This window comes from Haematobia irritans, chromosome 3 (genome assembly GCF_050003625.1).
Source record: "Haematobia irritans isolate KBUSLIRL chromosome 3, ASM5000362v1, whole genome shotgun sequence".
In the NCBI taxonomy this organism is placed as follows: domain Eukaryota; kingdom Metazoa; phylum Arthropoda; class Insecta; order Diptera; family Muscidae; genus Haematobia; species Haematobia irritans.
Window position 1 is genome coordinate 14300568 of NC_134399.1, and position 19635 is coordinate 14320202.

General features: G+C 28.4%; 2 protein-coding genes across 4 annotated transcripts in view; one reads left to right on the forward strand and one right to left on the reverse strand.

Annotated features, from left to right (window-relative positions):
* Positions 1 to 16437, forward strand: part of LOC142230093 (uncharacterized) — a 38520-nt gene extending 22083 nt beyond the window's left edge. For both annotated transcript variants that reach the window (XM_075300728.1, XM_075300729.1), the window contains 4 exons: positions 11883 to 12540; positions 12607 to 12835; positions 15332 to 15417; positions 15509 to 16437. In XM_075300728.1, coding sequence (XP_075156843.1) covers positions 11946 to 12540; positions 12607 to 12835; positions 15332 to 15417; positions 15509 to 16080 — 1482 coding nt within the window. In that variant the 5' untranslated portion in view covers positions 11883 to 11945 and the 3' untranslated portion in view covers positions 16081 to 16437. The remainder of the gene's footprint in view (positions 1 to 11882; positions 12541 to 12606; positions 12836 to 15331; positions 15418 to 15508) is intronic.
* Positions 16438 to 19211: 2774 nt separating this feature from the next.
* The window catches only part of Elys (AT hook containing transcription factor 1 homolog), a 37892-nt gene continuing 37468 nt past the window's right edge, over positions 19212 to 19635 (reverse strand). For both annotated transcript variants that reach the window (XM_075300057.1, XM_075300056.1), the window contains 2 exons: positions 19494 to 19617; positions 19212 to 19433 (listed from right to left, as the gene is read on the reverse strand). In XM_075300057.1, coding sequence (XP_075156172.1) covers positions 19387 to 19433; positions 19494 to 19617 — 171 coding nt within the window. In that variant the 3' untranslated portion in view covers positions 19212 to 19386. The remainder of the gene's footprint in view (positions 19434 to 19493; positions 19618 to 19635) is intronic.

The window sequence follows — 19635 nt, forward strand, 5'->3', positions numbered from 1 at the left end:
ATCGGCATGAGGCATGTGTTGAGTGGTTTCTCTACAACAATGTCGTTTTTTATTGGCATTTCTTTCTTCCTTCCTCTTTGTATTATTTTGCAGAGGGTGGAAATTGAATTCACCTTGCATTTTATTGACACGAAATGCAATGCTTAATGCTTTAATGCTTTCCTCCCTCTTTGAGTCCATGTACTCCATAGTTTCAAATTACAATGATCGCAAATGTAAAATAAAAATGATTTTTCTAGATTTAAAAAATAGTCGACTTTTCCGAATATGGAATCTCGACTTAAAAAAAATAATAATAATAATAATTTTCAAATTTTTGAGAAATCATCTTTTTACAGGAATGGAAAATGCAAATATGGGCCCTATTTCGATGATCGAAAGGTCGGCGGTTTTTCGATCATATTGTTTTCTAGAAAAATCGATTTCTACAGAAATAAAATTTTGGCAAAATTTTTTATAGAAATAAAACTTTGACAAAATTTTCTTTAGAAATAAAATTGTAACAAAATCTGCAGAAAAAAAATTTACGAAATTTTCTATAGAAATAAAATTTGACAAAATTTTCTATAGAGATAAAATTTTGACAAAATTTTCTATAGAAATAAAATTTTGAAAAAATTTTCTATAGAGATAAAATTTTGACAAAATTTTCTATAGAAATAAAATTTTGACAAAATTTTCTATAGAAAAATGTTGACAAAATTTTCTTTAGAAATAAAATTGTAACAAAATCTGCAGAAATGACATTTTTACGAAATTTTCTGTAGAAATAAAATTTTGACAAAATTTTCTATAGAAATAAAATTTTGACAAAATTTTCTATAGAAATAAAATTTTGACAACAGTTTCTTTAGAAATAAAATTTTGACAAAATTTACTATAGAAATAAAATATTGACAAAATTTTCTATAGAAATAAAATTTCGACAAAATTTTCTATAGAAATAAAATTTTGACAAAATTTTCTTTAGAAATAAAATTGTAACCAAATCTGCAGAAATAAAATTTTTACGAAAATTTCTACAGAAATAAAATTTTGACAAAATTTTCTATAGAAATAAAATTTTGACAAAATTTCTATAGAAATAACATTTTGACAAAATTTTCTATAGAAATAAAATTTTGACAAAATTTTCTATAGACATAAAATTTTGACAAAATTTTTTTTAGAAATAAAATTTTGACAAAATTTTCTATAGAAATAAAATTTTTCAAAAATTAGAAATACAATTTTGCAAAAATTTTCATAGAAACAAAATATTGACAAAATCTTCAGAAATAAAATGTTGACAAAATTTTCTATAGAAATAAAATTTTGCCAAAATTTTTTTAGAAATAAAATTTTAACAAAATCTTTTACAGAAACAAAATTTTGACGAAATTTTCTATAGAAATTAAAATTTTGCAAACATTTTCTTAGAAATGCAATTTTGCAAAAATTTTCATAGAAATAAAGTTTTGCAAGAATTTACTATAGAAAAAATCTATAACAATAAAAATGTGCAAAAAGTTTCTATAGATATAAAATTTTGACAAAATTTTCTATAGAAATAAAATTTTGACAAAATTTCTATAGAAATAAAATTTTGACAAAATTTTCTATAGAAATAAAATTTTGACAAAATTTTCTATAGAAATAAAATGTTGACAACTTTTTCTGTAGAAATAAAATTTTAACAAAATTTTCTATAAATTCAATATAAAACATTTCTTTTGAGTAAGACAGTATTTTTTGCATATATCAAATACAAAAATTTCAAAATATTTTTTTTTAATTTGGTAGATTTTTGGTATTTTTTTTTCAGATTTTAGTGGATTATTTTTGGCGCGAGTGGTACTAGTACTGTAGATATAAAATGAGATATAGCTCCAATATACATATATGAAAGCTGTAGAAAATTTCCCTATCTGACATTCTCTTTTTTGCTGGTTCTAACCGTGAAAACGAACTACTTCTATTCAAAATTTTTGAACGGAGCTAATATCGTCATTTTTGGAGCAAAAATTGAAAAATTGGCTTTTGCTATTTGTTGAGTAAAAAATCGCGAAAATGCCGATAAATCGACATCATTGGCAGACCTGGAAACATTGAGTAATAGCTAAGAGTATTACGACCAAATTTGGGAAAATTGGGCGTTTATTAGGGCTATATCTAAATCTCAACCAATTTCGATGAAATTTTGCAAATTTAAGGGGGGGTGAATTAGATTACTTTGTGCTAATCTTGACGACGATCGTCTAGCAAAGAAGCGCATTATGATCCCATTTGTGAAATCGGGCGATACATATATGGGGGCTATATCTAAATTTGATCCGATTTTTTTCTAAATTCAATAGCGTTCGTTCTTGTGACATAGAAACGCCATGTACTAAATTTCATCAAAATCGCTTAATAATTGCGATCGGAATCCTGCGAACAACAAATACATTGACAGACGGACGGACCGACACCATAGGCTAGATCGACTCAGGAGTTGATTCGATCGGTATGTATTTATTTTATGGGGTCTTAGACATTTTTTGGCAGATCAAAGTTATTATGCCCTAACTACTATGTGATTTAGGGTATAATGATGTACAGTACACAGAGTATATAATTTCCATAAGAAGTTAGCATATAAGACTCAAAATGAAATTCGAAATAGGCTACGGAAATTCGAATTAGGAAGCAATGAAACATGTATAGCCAGGCTTGTGTAGATTGGTATCTGACATTTTATTTTCAATCCCTTAATAATAATTCTCAACAATTATATGCAGAATAATTAATTTGGGCAAGAAACAGCCTTGTATTGCTATCAGGCTAGCATAAAAATGGTTCGGAAACAACAAGGTGTCCAGTTGTGATCATCTCTTCGAGTGATTAGAATTAGGATAGAGTTTTCATATATCGACAGAATGCCAGTAAATGGTTACAATTTTCGACCCAAGACATTTTTTCAGTGTACTTTAAATATATATTTTGCCTTTAATGATATTGTATAAACCTAAGAAGATAATCTGATTAAATTATTAGCATTAAATCACTCACTGATGCTATCGCTTACTTATCTCCACTTCATTTTATATGAAGACAAATTTGGGTTGATACGATTTACGATTGGTCATGAAATCCATCAACAAAATTTTCTCATATATATTTGAGTGGCGCAGAGTACAACTAAGACTATCTCACTGCTCCCTACCTCCCTTTAATATAACCACCATATTCAAAAATCTAGTCTATCCCAGAGAGCATATGAGCTGATTCATTCTTTTAGGAAATCCACAATAACGAATATTATCCACTTTACAATGGAGTTTTGTTTTGTTTGCATCGGAAATCTCTATCGATTCACCTGTAATTTGAGAAGCCCATTGGTGTTCAATACATTAATCATGAGATTACTTTATAAGTCAATTATACAGCATTTTTATGCGGATACGTTTTTATAAACAATCAAACCCAGCCACCTGAGAAGTGCATCATCATTAGTCCATATAAAAATTTCAATTCATTCATCTTTGTTTAGGTTTTGTGGTACAAAAATTATTCTTTTGATTTGTTGGTTAATGCTGCAACATTAATTTGGGATGGATGGAATTGTGATTTAACTTCTGTCAGTTTCCTGTTTTCAAATATGGGAAATGTATCTTGATAAGAAATGTGAATTTTTTAAGAAAGTGATTCTGGAATTATTTTAATCCGAACTCTTAAAAATGAAAGTTGATTTTTTTGTTAATATTATTCTCCACAGAGCTTAAAAAAATTAGGATTGAAGTTAATAATTAATATAATTAAAATCTTTGGGAGGAGAAGCCACCATCACGGTGCAATGGTGGTCTATAGGAAATTTTGTCAAAATCGTATCTCTATATATATATAATTTTTTGTCAAAATTTCATTTCTATAGGAAATTTTGTCAAAATTTCATTTTTATAGGAAATTTTGTCAAAATTTCACTTTTATAGGAAATTTTGTCAAAATTTCATTTCTATAGGAATGTTGTCAAAATTTCATTTCTATAGGAAATTTTGTCAAAATTTCATTTCTATAGGGAATTTGGTGAAAATTTCATTTCTATAGGAAATTTTGTCAAAATCTTATCTTTATAGAAAATTTTGTCAAAATTTTATTTCTATAGGAAATTTTGTCAAAATTTCATTTCTATAGGAAATTTTGTCAAAATTTCATTTCTATAGGAAATTTTGTCAAAATTTCATTTCTATAGGAAATTTTGTCAAAATTTCATTTCTATAGGAAATTTTTGTCAAAATTTCATTCTATAGGAAATGTTGTCGAAATTTTATTTCTATAGAAAATTTTGTCAAAATTTCATTTCTATAGGAAATTTTGTCAATATTTCATTTCTATAGGAAATTTTGTCAAAATTTCATTTCTATAGGAAATTTTGTCAAAATTTCATTTCTATAGAAAATTTTGTTAAAATTTTATCTCTATAGAAAATTTTGTCAAAATTTTATCTCTTTTGGAAATTTTGTCAAAATTTTTATCTCTGTTGAAAAATTTGGCAAAATTTTATCTCTTTTGAAAATTTTGTTATTATTTTATCTCTATAGAAAATTTTGTCAAAATTATATCTCTTTTGAAAATTTTGTCAAAATTTTATCTCTATAGAAAATTTTGCCAAAATTATATCTGTATAGAAAAATTTGTTAAAGTTTTATATCTATAGGAAATTTTTGTCAAAATTTTATTTCTATAGGAAAATTTTGTCAAAATTTTATCGCTATAGAAAATTTTGTCAAAATTCAAATTCATTTCTATAGGAAATTTTGTCAAAATTTTATCTCTATAGAAAATTTTCTCAAAATTTTATCTCTATAGAAATTTTTCTCAATATTTTACTTCTATAGAAAATTTTCTCAATTTTTTATTTCTATAGGAAATTTTGTCAAAATTATATCTCTGTAGAAAATTTTCTCAAAATTTTATTTCTATAGAAAATTTTCTCAATTTTTTATTTCTATAGAAAATTTTCTCAAAATTTTATCTCTATAGAAAATTTTGTCAAAATTTTATCTCTTTAGAAAATTTTGTCAAAATTTTATCTCTTTAGAAAATTTTGTCAAAATTTTATCTCTTTAGAAAATTTTGTCAAAATTTCATTTCTATAGGAAATTTTGTCAAAATTTCACTTCTATAGGAAATGTTGTCAAAATTTAATTTCTATAGAAAATTTCGTCAAAATTTTATTTCTATAGAAAATTTTGTCAAAATTTCATTTCTATAGGAAATTTTGTCATTATTTCATTTCTATAGGAAATTTTCTCAATATTTCATTTCTACAGGAAATTTTGTCAAAATTTCATTTCTATAGGAAATTTTGTCATTATTTCATTTCTATAGAAAATTTTGTCAAAATTTCATTTCTATAGGAAATTTTGTCAAAATTTCATTTCTATAGGAAATTTTGTCAAAATTTCATTTTTATAGAAAATTTTGTCAAAATTTCATTTTTATAGAAAATTTTGTCAAAATTTCATTTCTATAGGAAATGTTGTCAAAATTTCATTTCTATAGGAAATTTTGTCAAAATTTCATTTCTATAGGAAATTTTGTCAAAATTTCATTTCTATAGGAAATTTTGTCAAAATTTCATTTCTATAGGAAATTTTGTCAAAATTTCATTTCTATAGGAAATTTTGTCAATATTTCATTTCTATAAGAAATTTTGTCAAAATTTCATTTCCATAGGAAATTTTGTCAAAATTTCATTTCTATAGGAAATTTTGTCAAAATTTCATTTCTATAGGAAATTTTGTCAAAATTTCATTTCTATAGGAAATTTTGTCAAAATTTCATTTGTATAGGAAATTTTGTCAAAATCTCTTTTTGAAAAGGAATTTTGTCAAAATTTCATTTCTATAGGAAATTTTGTCAAAATCTCTTTTTAAAGAGGAATTTTGTCAAAATTTAATTTCTAACGGAGAATTTTATAAAAATTTCCTTTTTACCTTGCAGGGTCGTGGGTTCAATCCCAGTCTCGACCGAATACCGAAAAAAATTTTAGCGGTGGATTATCCTCTCTCAGTAATGCTGGTGATATTTCTGAGTGTTTCAAACTCACACTTAGATCATAAACAGCGTTGCCAATTTAGCTTTTTCCTCGCTAGATTTGGCTTTTTTTGTAGACGTTTAGCGGGGAAAAAAATGCATTTAGCTTTTAGCTTTTTTCTGGCTTTTTTTCATGACCCTTTTAGCTATTTTTGGCTTTTTTTTTTATTGTCGACATGTTCATATTGAAATATGGATAAAACTTCGTTTTTATCTAAGCCTTGCTGCCAGAATAAGGTTTTCCACATGATTCAAATCTTAATTGAAACATTAATAATTATTCAAGCCATTATGCAGGCATTTTTGCAGCAAATACACCATGTTGTAAAGTTTTTTCCTCTTATTCATAAAAGTGATCGTAAACTTTAAATCTACTATTACCATACGAATTCCTTATATAAACTATCAGTAAATTATTAGGAATATTTGCATTTGACTCGTTTATCCTTTTTATGTTATTATAATATTATTATGATATTACTAAATTAAAATAGTAGATGTGCATTGCTTTGTACACTGAAAAAATATTGTCGTGAGGCCAAAGACTTCATGTCCTTAAAATACGAACGCGAATTGTGGTTATAAAAGCATTTGTGAATTTCTCTTCTCTGTTTTACTTGTCTAAAAGCCGATAAAGTCGTTTTGTCCTTATAGTTAAGTGATTCAACTTAAAAATTGGTATCTATTCATGAAAGAAGGCTAGGATCAATTCTGTAAAATTCTTAAAATTAATGAAATAGTCTTTAAATTTGTGAAGTTTTTGTATCTTGACCACAAACCAAAAAAAAATTGGTATCTATTCATGAAAGAAGGCTAGGATCAATTCTATAAAATTCCTAAAATTAATGAAATAGTCTTTAAATTTGTGGAGTTTTTGTATCTTGACCACAAACCAAAATAGCGTTCAAAAATAGAAAAGGTTTTTCAACATTTTATTTTAAAAATGTATACATAGAATAATTTCTACTTAAAGTCGAGTCTGAATTAGGAAATTTAAGTTGTCGTTAGCACGTTTTTAAAACACTGTGATAGCTCATGAAGAAAAAGCTGAAAAAACGAATAAATTCAAATTTGACTCGGAATCAATACCAAAATCTTTGGAACCAAACATAGAAATAATTACGGAAATAAAGTTTAGAATATGGTATTATTTTTTTTTTTTTAACATCAAAAAATGCAATAAAAAATTCGTAGTGACAGGATCAAAACAAATCTGCTATTTATTAATGGAATGGATTAACATTTACGAAAATTGGACAACAATAGGTTTGTATGGGAAATTTTCGAATAAAAGTTATTCAGTATAAACTTGCAAGACAGTTAGAATGGTTTTTATTCTCTTGGGTAAAATTAGGAGAAGTGTACACGTTCACTAATTTATCATTAATTCAGTTAAAAGGAAATATATTGATATTTTCTAATGCAGTTTTATGTAACATTGTGCAATATATAGCACATTGGACTTGTTGATGATTAGCAAGCTGACAATTGCAAGTTTACTGGGAAAAATGTTTTTACTAGGAAATATAAACGAAGGACTTCCAGTAAAAATTTGTTATAGTAATCAAAATGTATCGAGTACCCAACAGAGCTAATATGACTTAGATTTTCTTATAGTCTCACAGAAATGGAATTAAAATGAATATAATTAAAATAATATGCATTTTAAGTGAAATAATGTCTTTAAGATTGTTAAATTTCAATCAAAAATGTGACTTTTGATACAAAAAAAATTTAGCTTTTTTTCTAGCTATTTTTTTAAATTTTTTAGCTTTTTTTGGCTAGTTTTTTGAACAAATCTAGCGGTTTTTGGTGAAACAATTCTGGCAACGCTGATCATAAACCATCCACAGTCAATGAAGAGTATCTCACAAAATTTTATTCTATTTCATTAAATGCAATGTCATATTAATTAGCCATGCTCCATTAAATTTCTAACCAAAGTTACAGACATTATCAATTCCATACGGAAGTGTATTAAAAACCAGTATATGCCTTTGGAAGATTCAAGTGTCTCAACATAATTCCATAAAGTAACAGTAGAACACAGACTTTAGCAAAAAAAACAACAACAGATCCCAAGAAGGGAATCTTGTTAGCTAACTTGGCAAAGTATTGAATGCAAAAAAAAAACGAAAACACAGCTTGCAATTTAACTGGAAAATTACAATTACAGGGAAAATCAAATGAAAGTCATGGAAAGCAACCAGTGAACGACATCGAAACAATCTGAGAAAAATCATAGGGAGAAAGGTTTGCCACATACTGACTACATACATAGATGTAATTAATGCCATTTTTTTCTTCTACCACAGACTCTGTTTAGATCAAGTTGATGAGGAGGATATGGTTATATCGTAAACTCTTAATTAAAATCATTAAATAAACGTGTAACAATTTCAATCATTACATAATGGGATGGAACGCGTATCCCATCCATCAGGGGTAGCAATATTCAATGAATTATTTATTCTGAGATTTTTTTAGAATTTTTAATTATATTCCAATCCTACATGTAGACGAAATCCTTCTCTACAAGCTTAGGGTTTCCTAAGCCTCCCTTTTCTTAATCTACTATGTATGTTACTCCGATCCAACCCATGATATCAAGATCTCCTGGTAGTAAATTGGCGAAGAGTGTAATAAGATATTCACTGTATAAGCAAAAAACAAGCTGAAGACTAACAACAAAACGGTAGTTCAACGATAGAAATGAGCTGAAAACCTCTAATTGCTATACACTGATAGTTGGCTTTATGGTTGCTACACGCAAAAAAAAAAAAACGTTTTTCTTTTGTTAGAATTTTTTGAATTTCTTCGAAAATTTTAAAATTTTATCACCAAAAAAAAATCGTTTGTTACAAAATTTTTATTTTTCAAAAAAAAAAAAAATATAATAATATTTTTGAACCAATAACACAGTCCATTTCGTTTCTGACTTTAAGTCTTTAATAAGACACATTTTACAGTTTCATAGTAAAAATTTAATATTTAATGATGAACACCTTTTCGGGATCTTCCGAACATATCTGGAATATATAAAAAAAAAACATTTTCGTTTTCGGTCGAAGCAGGGATCGAACCCAGGATCCTTGGTATGCAAGGCGGACGTACCAACCACTGCTCCACGGTGCCCAACTAAATGTATGTTTCTGTTAAATAAAATTTGTTTAATCGGCTCGTGGGCGCCGCGATATAATTTAAAACGATATTTATCTATTGATGACAATGACACCTACGTGTCTCAGTAGATAGTGTGTTGGCTTACAAATTGCATGGTCCGCGGTTCGATTCTCCGTCCAGGCGAAAGGTAAAATTTAAAAAAATTATAAAATCGAATAATTTCTTCTACATTGTTTGTATTACAGAAAAAAGTGCTAAGGACTAAAAATCCTCGTGGAAGTGACAAAGATGTGAGGGAAAATGCAATTAAAAAATGGAATTGTTTTTATATCCTGGAAAGAATAAACGTTTATCACAAAAATTATATACTTTTCTTCCATAAACTTCCCTACAGCGAAAAGCAAATGAGAAACGATCTTTGTTTGTCTAAAATTTCGTTTGGGAGGAAAGAATTATTTTTTTTTTTGCGTGTATAATCTATCTTCGAATCGCTACATAAATACGAAACAGGTAAAGAGTTAGAATCACACAATTTAAATTAACGATAATTGTTGTAATTTTGTATTAGAAAAGGGCAAGCAGTCGATAAAAAACCATATAATAATAGGAAAAATTTAATATTCTATAAAAAAAACTTTAATTCAGCATGGCTGAATAAGATTCTCCTTTGGAACATCGTAATTCAATCTGGCTGAATTAAGGTTTTCAATAGGAAAATTTTAGTTCAGCATGGCTGAATTAAATTTATTTTCCTTTAGAAAACTTTAATTCAGCTAACCTGGATAAGGTTTTCTATAGGAAAACTAAAATCCAGCATGGCTGAATAAGGGTAGAAATGAAATTTTGACAAAATTTCCTTATAAAAATGAAATTTTGACAAAATTTTCTTATAAAAATGAAATTTTGACAAAATTTCCTTATAAAAATGAAATTTTGACAAAATTTCCTTATAAAAATGAAATTTTGACAAATATCTAAAGAAATGAAATTTTGACAAATATGTAAAGAAATGAAATTTTGACAAAATTTCATATAGAAATAAAATTTTGACAAAATCTTCTATAGAAATGGAATTTTGACCAAATTTCCTATAGAAATGACATTTTGACAAAATTTATACAAATGAAAATTTTACAAAATTTCCTATAGAAATGAAATGTTGACAAAATTTTCTATAGAAATGAAATTTTGACAAAATTTCCTATAGAAATGAAACTTTTACAAAATTTCCTATAGAAATGAAATTTTGACAAAATTTCCTATAGAAATGAAATTTTGACAAAATTTCCTATAGAAATGAAATTTTTACAAAATTTCCTATAGAAATGAAATTTTGACAACATTTCCTATAGAAATGAAATTTTGACAAAATTTCCTATAGAAATGAAATTTTGACAAAATTTTCTATAGAAATTAAATTTTGCAAAAATTTCCTATAGAAATTAAATTTTGCAAAAATTTCCTATAGAAATTAAATTTTGCAAAAATTTCCTATAGAAAAGAAATTTTTACAAAATTTCCTATAGAAATAAAATTTTGACAACATTTCCTATAAAAATGAAAGTTTGACAACATTTCCTATAAAAATGAAAGTTTGACAAAATTTCCTATAGAAATGAAATTTTGACAAAATTTCCTATAGAAATAAAATTTCAACAAAATTTCCTATAGAAATAAAATTTTGACAAAATTTCCTATAGAAATGGAATTTTGACCAAATTTCCTATAGAAATGAAATTTTGACAAAATTTTCTATAGAAATGAAATTTTGATAAAATTTCCTATAGAATTGAATTTTGATAAAATTTTCTATAGAAAAGATATTTTTACAAAATTTCCTATACAAATGAAATTTTTACAAAATTTTCTATAGAAATGAAATTTTGACAAAATGTCCTATAGAAATGAAATTTTGATAAAATTTCCTGTATAAATGAAATTTTGACAAAATTTCCTATAGAAATGAAATTTTGACAAAATTTCCTATAGAAATGAAATTTTGACAAAATTTCCTATAGAAATGAAATTTTGACCAAATTTCCTATAGAACTGAAATTTTGACAAAATTTCCTATAGAAATGAAATTTTGACCAAATTTCCTATAGAAATGAAATCTTGACAAAATTTCCTGTATAAATGAAATCTTGACAAAATTTCCTATAGAAATGAATTTTTGACAAAATCTCCTATAGAAATGAAATTCAGAGAAAATTTTCTATAGAAATGGAATTTTGCAAAAATTTCCTATAGAAATGAAATTTTCACAAAATTTCCTATAGAAATGAAATTTTGACCAAATTTCCTATAGAAATGAAATTTTGAGCTAATTTCCTATAAAATGAAATTTTTACAAAATTTCCTACAAAATGAAATTTTTACAAAATGTTCTATAGAAATAAAATTTTGACAAAATTTCCTATAGAAACGAAATTTTAACAAAATTTCCTATAGAAATACAATTTTAACAAAATTTCCTATAGAAATAAAATTTTGAGAAAATTTCGCATACAAATGAAATTTTGAAAAACTTATTTTGAATCTGACTGTATAAGGTTTTCTATAAGAAAACTTTAATTCAGCCTGCCTAAATAAGGGTTTTCCATGAGAAAACTTTAATTAGTATATATGTATATTCAATTATTATGATTATTCCTCCGTTGGTCGTTATCTATTAAAATCTTATTTGTCTGTTTCTATTTCAGTTGCGTTCCTGAGCCACAATGTCTTCCATTCCCGGATTGCGTGTTTTATTAATTATCTTCTAAATGCTGAAACATACATCAAATGCTGGCGGACCAGCTAATGGTCAAGTGCGTAATAGCTCCTCTACAACCGGTCCAACACGTAATATACACCTTAGACCACAACAGCCCTTAAATATATCCACCCTCAGTGCTGCAAGTCTACAGACTTCAAGTGTAACGACCACAGCCACACCGCATAGCACAAATACAACCACCATAAATGGAGGACCCCGCTCAACATTACTCAATATTGCATCGAACAATGCCACCTTACAATCGACACAACCCTTATTGCCACCCCCATTGCCACTATCGTTATCGAACGGAAATGGTAATACAACCACAACAACAACCACACCAGTGACCCCTATCGCCAACCATCTGACACCGAACGGTCTAAATGGTATTGGTAATAATTTACACACCTACACAAATCAGCATATAGCATTGGCCCATGTGGCCAATGGTGGGTCGGCGGTAAATAATCCTGCAGCAAATACCACAAATCATACAAACTATACCAATTATACAAATACCACACATGGAGTCAATAATAAGACGAAACATGGACCAGGGCCCAGAGAAGCTCTAACCAGTTTAGGTTTACTCTGTTTGGGTACGTAGAGCCAGAGATGATGGCATCAAAGATCTATTCTCATATCTTTCTTTTATTTCATTTTAGTTTCCTTACTTCTGGCATTGTTGTCTTTAATTTTTCTGCTTAAAATATCTCCTAATGCCAGAGAGGATGCGTTGTCTCGAAGTTCTCCAGAGGATTTCATTATTGTCTATGATGTTACCTTGGCCTTATGTGCCTTGTCCTTATCATTGAACTTGTGCTGTTTATTGGTGTGTGCGATACAATTTCTATTCGCTGTCAAACTGGTTCGATCTCCGATGTTCGATGGACGGTAAGTAACTTGAGTTATTAGAGAAATTTTGAAGAAATTTCCCTATAGAAATGAAATTTTGACAAAATTTCCCTAAAGAATTGCAATTTTGAGAAAATTTCCTACAACAATAAAATGTTGATTAAATTTCCTATACAAATTACATTTTGGGAAATTTTCTATATATTAGACAAATTTTGAGAAAATTCTCCGTAGATTAGACAAATTTTGCAAGAATTTCGTATAGAAATGAAATTTTGAGAAAATTTCCCATAGATTTGACAAATTTTGACAAAATTTCTGATAGAAATAAATTTTTATAAAATGTTCTATATAAATAAAATTTTGACAAAATTGTCTACAGAGGGCCTGTTCGAAACCGAAACTTTTTACTATGGTGAGATATCAATTTACTATGGTGAAAAATAATTCCTAATTTGGTGTACACATTTCTTTAAAATATAAAACTAATTTTTGTTTGTTTTGATATAATCAAAACATGCCAAGTCGTAAATATTAAGAATTTTCAACAAATGTCAAATTTCTTACTAGCCCATTGGGCTAGTGAAACTATACTCACCTCGATTTACGTCAAATTTTTACCAATGCTAGTAATGTTGACAAAATTTTCTAAAAAATCTAAAAATAAAATTTTGAGAAAATTTCCTACAAAACTAAAATGTTGATGACATTTCCTAAGGAATGAAAAGAAAAGAAAAAAAATCCTATAGAAATGAAATTATGAGAAAATTTCCTAAAGAAATGAAATTTTGAGAAAATTTCCCTAGATTAAGTTTTGACAAAATTTCTGATAGAAATAAAATTTTGAAAAAATTTCCTATAGAAAATGAAATTACATTTTTGTCAAAATTTCCTACAAAAAAGAATTTTCAGAAAATTTTCGATAGAAATGAAATTTCAGAAAATTATCTATAGAAATAAAATTTTTAATTTCCTATAAAAATGAAATTTTGACAAAATTTCCTATAAAAATAAAATTTTCACAAAATTTTCTATAGAAATGAAATTTTGACAAAATTTCCTATAGAAATTAAATTTTGACAAAATTTCCTATAGAAATGAAATTTTGACAAAATTTCCTATAGAAATGAAATTTTGACAAAATTTTCTATAGAAATGAAATTTCCTATAGAAATGAAATTTTGATAAAATTTTCTATAGAAAAGAAATTTTTCCAAAAATTTCCTATAGAAATGAAATTTTGCAAAAATTTCCTATAGAAATGAAATTTCGACAAAATTTTCTATAGAAATGAAATTTCGACAAAATTTCCTATAGAAATGAAATGTTGATAAAATTTCCTATAGGAATGAAATTTTGATAAAATTTCCTATAGAAATGAAATTTTGATAAAATTTCCTATAGAAAAGAAATTTTTGCAAAAATTTCCTATAGAAATGAAAATTTGCAAAAATTACCTATAGAAATGAAATTTTCACAAAATTTTCTATAGAAATGAAATTTTGACAAAATTTCCTATAGAAATGAAATTTTGACAAAATTTCCTATAGAAATGAAATTTTGACAAAATTTCCTATAGAAATGAAATTTTGACAAAATTTCCTATAGAAATGAAAATTTGACAAAATTTCATATAGAAATGAAATTTTGACAAAATGTCCTATAGAAAAATTTCAAAAAAATTGAAAATTTCCTATAGAAATGAAATTTTGACAAAATTTCCTATAGAAATGAAATTTTGACAAAATTTCCTATAAAAATGAAATTTTGATAAAATTTCCTATAGAAATGAAATTTTTACCAAATTTCCTATAGAAATGGAATTTTTACAAAATTTCCTATAGAAATGAAATTTTGACAGTTTCCTATAAAACGACATTTTTACAAAAATTACTATAGAAATGATATTTTGACAAAATTTCCTATAGAAATAAAAATTTGACAACATTTCCTGTAGGAACGAAATTTTCAAAATTTCCTATAGAAATAAAATTTTGAGAAAATTTCGTATACAAATGAAATTTTGAAAAGCTTAGTTTGACAAAATATCCTATAAAAATGAAAATTTGGAAAAAAAATCCTATAGAAATTGTGAGAAAATTTCCTATAGAAATGAAATTTTGAGAAAATTTCCCTTAGATTAAGTTTTGACAAGATTTCTGATAGAAATAAAATTTTGAGAAAATTTCCTATAGAAATGAATTTTCATAAAATGAAATGAAATTTTAATAAAATTTTCTGTAAAAAAAAAAGCTTTTACAAAATTTCCTACAAAAATGAAATTTTCAGCAAATTTCCTATAGAAATGAAATATAGTTTTGTTAAAATATATAGTTTTGTTAAAATTGCATTTCTATAAAAAAATTTTCTCAAAATTGCATATAGTTTTGTTAAAATTGCATTTCTATAAAAAAATTTTCTCAAAATTGCATTTCTGTAGGAAATTTTGACATTTCCAGCAGTTGCATAAACCTCGGAATATCTGTAACAAACAACTTACTATTTATGCCTTTTGCCTTTCTTTTTCTCTTACAGTGATAATCGTTATTTGGAAAAATCCAGTACAAGCCGTACTTGTGCAGTTGGGGGTTTCTTTATATCAATACCCATTTTCCTAACAGGTAAGAGGATTTTACACAATCATTGACCCAATTCTCTCTAGCATAACTAATTCTCTACGGCTTCTTTGTGTTTTTTTTTCTACATTAACAGGTATCATCTTGTATACCTTCAATCATTTTCATTCAACACCTGCCATAATAACCAGTGTCCTAATAGGTATTGGTATTATATTTTGTGGTGCAGCAATGGTCCATAATGTATTTGTGTGGCAAAAGGAGAAAACCATAAGCTATCGTAGTCCTGCTGTGCATCATATGTCATTGGTGTCACAGATTGGTCCAATAACACCACCAGTTCAATTTCTTAATCATCCAAATCATTTGAATTTGAATCAATCGCATATATCCACATTATTTCATCCGACCTCTATAACACCGGTGTCACCAAATCATTCCCATGGTAGTTTTAATCCTTTGACAGCTCTTAGCTCATCATTTATGATGCGTCCTTCAACAGCTACTCCTCCTACCCCAAAGCCTTTGGCCAATGGTAGCTGTTTGTCACCACTGGGTGGTGGTGTTGGTGGATGTGGCACGGGCGGTGGAGGCATTGGGGTATCTGGTCGTGAGGCTAGCGGTTCTGTGAGTCCTGGCATACCACCTACATTGGATATGAGTAATGTTACCAGCATATCATTACATGAGTTGTCCACTTTAGTCTAGAATCAAATATGATAATAGTTTGTATGTATTTATGCTCGCATGTAATTTGTTATCCTTAATTGTTATTGATATTCATAAGAAACGAAAAATATTGCCCTATTACACAAAATTATTCATTGAGCAAAATTTTTGTGAAAAGTGACAAGAAAAACACATGAATCATAGAATTACTCGATTGATGTGTAATATATACTTCCTCGCCTCTTGCCTTATCCAGTGAGATTGTACTTATTTTTTAGGTGTAAGAGAAAAAAGTGTATATATTTTATATATTAATAGTATTAAGTGTAATTTTTATATTTATAAGTTTATTTAATACATATTTTAAGAATAAAAACTAAAAACGATTACCATGAATTCCGTAATGCCTTTGCTTTTATTAACATGACACACGCAAAAAAAAACTTTCCTCGCAAACGAAATTTCAGGCCAACGAACATCATTTAGGAATTTCAATAAAAAAAATTTGTTTGGAAAGATATATATACGAGCTCGTATGGGAGCTCTACCTAAAGATATATATGGGAGCTATATCTAAAACCGAAACGATTTCAACCAAATTCGGCTTGCGTAGTAATGTTAATTCTACTCCATGTGCAAAATTTCACATATATCGGAGAGACTAGAAACTATGGACTTTGTGGTCATATGTAAACATATGATATGCGAATGATATATACGGGAGCTATATCTAAATCTGATTCGATTTCAACCAAATTTAACATGCATAGTTAGAATGCTAATTCTACTCTATGTGCAAAACCGGAGTATAATTCTGGCTTCTTGGGCCATATTGGTGCATATCGGGCGAATGGTATATGTATATATGGAGACTATACCTAAATCTTAACCGATTTCTTCCAAAATCAATAGCGTTCTATTCTGGACCAAAACACACACTTGTAACAAATTTAAAGTCGATTGGACTAAAACTGCACACAGACTTTGATCACAAAAATGTGTTCACAGACACTCAGTCCGACAAGGCTAGATCGACTCAGAGGCACGGTTGCCACATTTGGTAGAATTCTAGCAAAAATAATAGATTTTTTACTGTTTGCTAAATTCTTCATGTTTTGGTAGATTTTCCTCTCCAACTAAGAGATATAAAATAAATAAAATGTTGACAAAATTTCCTATAAAAATAAAATTTTGCCAAAATTTTCTATAGAAATAAAATGTTGACAAAATTTTCTATAAAAATAAAATGTGGACAAAATTTCCTATAAAAATAAAATTTTGAGAACATTTTCTATAAAAATTAATTTTAACTAAATTTTCTATAAAAATAAAATTTTGACAATTTTTTTTGTGGTAAAAATAGGGTACCTCATTTTTTGATACCTGGTGGCGGAGGGGGACCTCCCCTTTGTCCGACATTTTGAAAATTGGACCAAAATTGAACGATTTGCTTGAAATTGCCAGTGAAGGTTGGGGTTGACATCCAGACTAAGATCCGCTACTTTATATTTCGATATTTGGTCGCGGAGGGGGACCTACCCTTTGACCGACTGGGACGGGTCAAAGGGTTTTTGAAAATTGGGTTTCTAATTTGCTTGAAATTTTCGGGGACGTCTTCCCAAGAGATACGCTACATCACTTTTCGATATTTGGTCGTGGAGGGTGAACCTCCTCTAAAACTGAAAAAAACAAAAATTCTCAAGTTTTCTTGAATTTTACAAAGGCCGTGGGGGAAGGTTATGAAATATGATGTACCTTAACAGGTTGGTTGATAAGTCCCCGGTCTAACAACACATTTTTTTGTCAAAATTCGTTTTTATTATTCAACATAGTTCCCTTCAAGAGCGATACAACGATTATAACGACCTTCCAATTTTTTGATACCATTTTGGTAGTACTCCTTCGGTTTTGCCTCAAAATAGGTCTCAGTTTCGGCGATCACCTCTTCATTGCAGCCAAATTTTTTCCCTGCGAGCATCCTTTTGAGGTCTGAGAACAAGAAAAAGTCGCTGGGGCCAGATCTGGAGAATACGGTGGGTGGGGAAGCAATTCGAAGCCCAATTCATGAATTTTTGCCATCGTTCTCAATGACTTGTGGCACGGTGCGTTGTCTTGGGGGCCGTTTTGCCGCGATTTCGACCTTCAAACGCTCCAATAACGCCATATAATAGTCACTGTTGATGGTTTTTCCCTTCTCAAGATAATCGATAAAAATTATTCCATGCGCATCCCAAAGAACAGAGGCTATTACTTTGCCAGCGAACTTTTGAGTCTTTCCACGCTTCGGAGACGGTTCACCGGTGGCTGTCCACTCAGCCGACTGTCGATTGGACTCAGGAGTGTAGTGATGGAGCCATGTTTCATCCATTGTCACATATCGACGGAAAAACTCGGGTGTATTACGAGTTAACAGCTGCAAACACCGCTCAGAATCATCAACACGTTGTTGTTTTTGGTCAAATGTGAGATCGCGCGGCACCCATTTTGCACAAATCTTTCGCATATCCAAATATTGATTGTTGATTGATGATATGACCAACACGTTCCTTTGATATCTTTAAGGCCTCTGCTATCTCGATCAACTTCATTTTACGGTCATTCAAAATCTTTTTGGATTTTTTTTTATGTTTTCGTCGGTAACCACCTCTTTCGGGCGTCCACTGCGTTCACCGTCCTCCGTGCTCATTTCACCACGCTTGAATTTTGCATACCAATCAACTATTGTTAATTTCCCTGGGGCAGAGTCCGGAAACTCATTATCAAGCCAAGTTTTTGCTCCCACCGTATTTTTTCCCCTTCAGAAAACAGTATTTTATGAAAACACGAAATTCCTTTTTTCCATTTTTTTCACAATAACAAAAGTTGCTTCACAAAAGACGCTCTATCTCACAAACTAATTGACTTACAGACGTCAAATTTTGACACCAATCATTTGAAGGTTGGTACTATATAAAAATAATATGCATTTAATACTAGCGACGCCATCTATGTGTCAGACCGGGGACTTATCAGCCAATCTGTTACAATTTTTCGAAATAAATTCTGAAACATTTGAGTCCGAATTTTTTGATATGCCCTCCCAATATATTTTATATTTCCGAGTCTCTCTTGCCTGCTGTATAGCTTCAATTTATTCTACGCGGTTACCTTATGAATATCCATTTCATAAATTGTTTATTACAATCGATTTCATTCCTTTATTGGCCAATATTCCAGTGAATTATACATGACCAACAATAGTAAAACAGAGTAAATATAAAACATTCAAATTTTAAAATTTTCATGGGTCTAGAATTAAAGAATAAATCCTCGAATACTAAAACATCGAAAATGATATGCCCTCCTTTAATGCTTTGTAGAGGGACGACCTCGCTTTTTCGACTCAACAGGAACTGAAAAGAGAAACGGAAAGGATTTTCAAATTTGCCACAATAATCGAAATTTTCTATTACCATCCTCGGGTATAGCTGAAAGAACTGAACTTGGAGAACCTTTATCCTTGGAACGTCGGGATCTGATATTCTTGTCACTACCCATTGAGCTAGCCACACTGACTTTATCATCTTCGTGATCCTCCTGGAAAAAAAGCATTCA